The sequence below is a fragment of the Panulirus ornatus genome, chromosome 28 (assembly GCF_036320965.1).
Source record: "Panulirus ornatus isolate Po-2019 chromosome 28, ASM3632096v1, whole genome shotgun sequence".
Taxonomy (NCBI): domain Eukaryota; kingdom Metazoa; phylum Arthropoda; class Malacostraca; order Decapoda; family Palinuridae; genus Panulirus; species Panulirus ornatus.
In genome coordinates, this window is record NC_092251.1 from 13,091,227 (window position 1) to 13,097,487 (window position 6,261).

The window sequence follows — 6,261 nt, forward strand, 5'->3', positions numbered from 1 at the left end:
CTGCTTGGTACTGACTGTGTGGTACATAATGTGTGGTGTCAGGTGTGTGGTATAAGGAGTGTGAAGCCAGTGGTATACGGTACTATTTTCTCTGATGTGTAGTGTATGGTGTCAAGGGAAATCTTTTATGATAAACAGATGATATATGTTTTAGGTCTGTGTATGTAAGCTGCCAAAATGCATTAGCATACGGTGCCAGACCTATGGTGTATAACCTATGTAGTAAGGTGTATGGTGTCAGGTGTACGACTGATGCCGCCAGACATGGATTACTGTTGGCGCCAGGTGTATATGGTGTGTAATGGATTGTTCAAACACTATGCCATCTGCCCATAACCAGAGATTTGTTTAATCTATGGCAACGTGAGGAGTAAGGCTTTGTGTGTGTAGGGAATAGGGGGCGTTGGGGAGGGAGGAGGTTCATATTGCAGATAAGACAGGTAGTGGGGTGATGTGGGGCTTTGATGACGTAGGGTTATGGTCGCGATGCCAATCCGGAGAAAGCGTGAATAACTGACTGACATTGTGCCGGAGATGTGGGTGGTGGAGGAGGAGGAGGAGGTGTATGGTGACACTGGTGGTGGGTGTGGTCCGGAGTCGATCAGGGGTGTGGTCACGTGAGGCAAAAGTGTCAGGAATTGGGGAGTTTTTACACCTATGACACCTGCTCATGACCCAGCAGGCCAGGTCCTGGGCTGACCTCAATCAGTTACCTATAAAGAGTCAGAGAAGCTGGCTCGGGCCTCATACCACCGCCCCACCGACGATCATCATGAAGTGCGCTGTGAGTGGTCGCCTCGTACAGCTCAGAGCTGGTGCCGGAGCCTGGCGATCTGTGACGCTTGCCTTGCATTACCAGTGACTTGAAAACTGAATATAGATCAAATTCTTTATAAAAGATGTCCCAAAATAACTAAATGCTAAATCGTCTTATAAATATTTTGGAGGGCACTTTAAAGTAAATATTTTGAAAAGCAAAACTGTAAACATTTTGGCCAGAAAACTAATGATGGGAGTTGGAGAGCTTACCTTTCCTGAGATCGCCTTTGAGAAAAAACCTCCAAAGTGGTACATGACGAGAGATGCTGTAATCTATAGTCTCATGATCCCCCAATCTTGCCCCCACTGCCGGAATCATTACCCCAGATCTTATCTGAGCCGAGAGTACACCCTGTTTTTAAGCCCACGTTGATTAGGATCATCATCTGAACTTTAGCCAGCAAGCCTGAAGTAGTGTTTTGTTTACCTTGACCTGCTGCCTTCCTCTCGGTAGGTGGTGCTCCTGCTGGGTCTGGCCGTCCTGGTCGCCTCCCGTCCCGATTTTTCCGACGAGGACAGTCACCAGGAGATGGACATCGACGACGACAACACCATCACCGGCTCCTTCAGGTAAAGTACTGGTCTCCGTATCACGTAAGAGTTAGTGTATACCAAAGAAGCTTTTCGCTTTGGTGAGGATTTGGCTCAGATTTTCACGACTAAATGATTCTCTCTTGTCTGTGCAGACGCGTTTAGCCAGATAGATAAAGTAATTGAAAGATAAAAGAGCAACTTCTTCTTCTGTCATTCAGGGAACAGTTTAGCTTAATGGACTTATTTGTGAGGTTTGTATTTCGTATTATCATTCATGTGACATTTTACAAGGGATGGCGAGCGCTTGCTGACCTGGTGAGTATTTGATCTGTGACTGAAGAAAACGAGAGTCTTTAAGGAATATAATTTCTGCATCTTCTTATATGAAAATTTATATATATATATATATATATATATATATATATATATATATATATATATATATATTTTTTTTTTTTTTTTCATACTATTCGCCATTTCCCGCATTTGCGAGGTAGCGTTAAGAACAGAGGACTGGGCCTTAGAGGGAAAATCCTCACCTGGCCCCCTTCTCTGTTCCTTCTTTTGGAAAATTAAAAAAAAAACGAGAGGGGAGGATTTCCAGCCACCCACTCCCTCCCCTTTTAGTCGCCTTCTACGACACGCAGGGAATACGTGGGAAGTATTCTTTCTCCCCTATCCCCAGGGATAATATATATATATATACATATATATATATATATATATATATATATATATATATATATACATATATATATATATATATATATATATATATATATATATATATATATATATATATATGTATATATATATATATATATATATATATATATATATATATATATATATATATATATATATATATATATATATATATATATATATATATATATATTTTTTATACTATTCGCCATTTCCCGCTTTAGCGAGGTAGCGTTAAGAATAGAGGACTGGGCCTTTGAGGGAATATCCTCACCTGGCCCCCTTCTCTGTTCCTTCTTTTGGAAAATTAAAAAAAATGAGAGGGGAGGATTTCCAGCCCCCGCTCCCTTCCCTTTTAGTCGCCTTCTACGACACGCAGGGAATACGTGGGAAGTATTCTTTCTCCCCTATCCCCAGGGATATATATATATATATATATATATATATATATATATATATATATATATATATATATATATATATATATATATATATATATATATATATATATATATATACATATATGTCCCTGGGGATAGGGGAGAAAAAACTTCCCACGTACTCCCTGCGTGTTGTAGAAGGTGACTAAAAGGGGTGGGAGCTAGAAATCCTCCCTTCCTGTTTTACATTTCCATAAGAAAGAACAGAGAAAGGGGGCCAAGTAAAGATTTTTCCCTCTAAGTCTCAGTCATCTATTCATAACGCTACCTCGCTAAAGCGGGAAATGGCGTATATTCATAAGGAAAAGCCAAGTCCAGTGATCCAATGAGAGCCAGAGATGTATCTCAGCTTCGTCATCTAGGTGGCCACATGAGTCACAATGCTGATGTGCTCCTCACCTTTCCCTTGCAGCTGGACGTCTCCTGAAGGTTTGCGATTCTTCATCCGATACATCGCTGACGAGGACGGCTTCCGCATCTTAGAGTCCAACGCCGTGCCCGCCACCGTTCAAGGCGTCAAAGCCGACGGTCAGCAAGGCTCCTTCTTGTCCTCTGAGGAGTTCGATAACGATTCTTTTGACTTCGACGACAGGAAATAGATTAATCTCAAGGAATACTTACGACCACAGTGGCCTGGAAGTCTGGGAGTTACTGAGCCTCATCAGCGGAACTCAGGACCCCAGACTGAGATTGGAGCCATGTTTACCTGAAGACGTGTGTTAAGGGGCCACTTCCCCCCAACACACCTGCCCACTCAACCATTGCTTCTCTCACTTTACATTTCTTCTGATAATCTTCCCTCATGTTTTGTGCTCTCATTTCGTTATGCACTACTTATTTATTTAATTATTTATTTATTGACATTAAGATACTTATTTTGATTAATATTATAATGATTTATCAGCATAATTGATTAGTGATGTATAACCTTGTAAGTGTTCTCTGCGCGGCACAAAGGTCCAGGCAAATGTCACCAGATCTGGATGTGCACGTCACAAGCTGGAAGGTACGAGCTGGAAATGTAAGACATCATTCAGAGCTTCCAAGTTATATTGGAAGACTGGAAGATTGGTAGCGTCAATCATGCTTGTTCCTCCCTATGAGTCTTGAAAGCAGAGTGACTGACTCTGAGTTAGAAAGATTACTGAATGATGTATCATTAGTATTCATATCAGTGAATAAAACTATTAAAGTTGACATTTGAAGCGGACTCATCAGTTATCATCAAAGTATTCGCATTACCGGCCATGTGCCGGCTAACGTGTTCAGTATGACGTTAAAATCTCGACCCACAAAATGATATAAATGTCAGCAACTTAGATTAACGCTGCACAATATTTAACTCACAGTTCCTCACAGTGAGTAATAGCTTACTGGTTTATCAAAGTCTTCAACGAATTGAGCTTGAATCTGTTACCAAGAACTGTAAAACATCACCTAAAGAAATGACAACAATTTTTGAATACCGTATGTGAACTTAAGTGAAGACCAGAATAATATGTGGAAGATTTTATTCAGTCTCCGTACAAATCATCTTTCAGGAGAATGTTTATATCACACTATTGTCTGTCCCATCATGCACATAGATGGAGGAAGCAGCCCAGGGATCAACATTCGCCAAAACTGGACGAGAAAGAAGAATGAAAGTGATTACGTAGATCTCTAGGTTTGTCTTCGCTGTAGGTTCCATAGACACGCAAGCCAGTGGGGTCGTCTATCCTGCTCTGTTGCTTTCAGGTTATAGCTAACTTCAATGAAACCGAGGGTCAAGTGAGCGGCAAGCAGGACGCTGCGTCATTATACCGTGAGTGTGGGGTGTGACCCATAGACGCTGTGTGGGTACATGCTGGGCAACATGCTTCAGATGCTATGGCAAAACCGCAAAAATGCTACTTGTATAGTTGAAGAAGAATCGTTGTGTTCTTCTCAAGCTGTGAAATACATGAAAAATTGTTGCTGGAATCTTATCAGGATATGGTACATAATTTTACTAATCTCCTATACCTATCTATCTATCTATCTATCTATATATCTATTAATCTCTCTCTCTCTCTCTCTCTCTCTCTCTCTCTCTCTCTCTCTCTCTCTCTCTCTCTCTATATATCTATATATATATATATATATATATATATACATTACTGTTATAACATTATTTGAATAATTTCAATTTCATCACGAACCAGGAAAAAACCTAATATGGAAATAAACTGAAACCAATATTTCATGAAATGGATGGTCCAGTGTTGACTGTGACAAAATAATAAAGCATGAAACACTTGGACAAACGACCAGAAACAATAAAATCCAAGTCGTAGGGAAATGGAATAAGTACTGTAAAACCAGTCCTGTCTGTCTGTCTGTCTGTTACCCATGACACGATTACTAACCCTTACACGTGATTGTAGACACTTCAGGAGATTTGTATCCAGCCACACGACAATTAACTCCCCATTCACAGTCGCCTGAGCCGAAAAGTTGTGCCGTTAGTGGGAAAGATATAAAGAAGGATAATGATGGAGGTGAGCAGTTGGAACTACTGAACAATGCCACTCCACCGTTCACGGTGGTTGGCCAGGGAGGAGGGAGTGCTGGTGATGAAGGAGGGTGTGGTAGCCAGAGAGGGTACGGTACTAGTGGTGAAGGAGAGTGTGGTAACTCTGCACAGGAGCGGACAGACAATGGGCAAGACGACCTAGAACTGCAAGTTCTTCAGAAAAAATATCTCTACATTCTTTGCGGGTGGTGGGAGAGGGACTCAGTGATTATGACAGTGACTATATTCCCCTACAACGTTCAAACCCTCCGACATGAAAGTGTCAGTATTAAAGACATTCTTGAGGTCTCACACAATATGGCCACACATGACACACATACTTTGGCTATACATAGTACGGCCATTCATAATATGGCCACATGTAATATGGCCACACTCAATATAACTAGACATGATATGGCCACACACAATATGGCCACGAAGGTCCACTTGCAAATCAACTAGAAGGTGAGATGATAAGAAGCAAAAAAAGCCTTGTGGTTGGTGAGAAGGGTGTGTGTGTATTGGTGAGGTTGCTCAGCCTTTGTGGTGAAGTCTGTGTGATGTGGATGTTGATGATGTGCTGATGTAGATGGTTAAGGTGTGGGGTTTTGTTGATGGTGAGAATGAATAATGATTTTGATGATATAAGTCAGGAAGGAGGGAGGGAAGGATTGTTTGGTGATATTGATGATAGGGATGTATGACTATAAAGGTGATGAGAACGTGGTGAAGTGGGTGGGAAGATGTGTGGTCACGTATATGGTGATGTGTGTTACAGGGGTGTGTAATTTATATGGATGGTGAGCGTGTGTGATGTTGGGAAAGTAACAATTGTCTGGTGAAGTTGGTAGCAAGGATTGTGATGTTGAGGCTAATGGTGTGTATGATGATTGTCTTTAGTGATGTGGTACAGTTGAGTGATTGTGAGAGTGATGAAAGTGTATAATGACATGAACAGTATAGTTTTTCAGTGTGGAAGGTGAAAGTATGGAAAGCGGATGAAGAGGCGTAGTGATGTGGATGTGGAGGATGTATCATGGTGTGGATGTGGTGAAAGCGTGTGGAAATGTGATGATGTGGGAGTTGAGAGCTTGTGATCAGGTTGGTTGCAAGGTGTGGTGATGGTGAGTGGTAGATAGTGAGGGTGTGAAGGTAGCGTGTATGGATAAGTGGGTGGTGGAGTTATCTGGTGATATCTGTAGTAAGGTGCGTGTGTGTGTGTGTGTG

General features: G+C 41.4%; 1 protein-coding gene across 1 annotated transcript; it reads left to right on the top strand.

The window, feature by feature from the left end:
* Positions 1-655: 655 nt before the first annotated feature.
* LOC139757705 (uncharacterized) lies at positions 656-3,703 on the top strand. Its single transcript, XM_071678455.1, has 3 exons — positions 656-784; positions 1,274-1,389; positions 2,911-3,703. Exons 1-3 carry the CDS (start codon positions 671-673, stop codon positions 3,095-3,097), a joined length of 417 nt encoding a protein of 138 aa, XP_071534556.1. The 5' UTR covers positions 656-670; the 3' UTR covers positions 3,098-3,703.
* Positions 3,704-6,261: the final 2,558 nt, after the last annotated feature.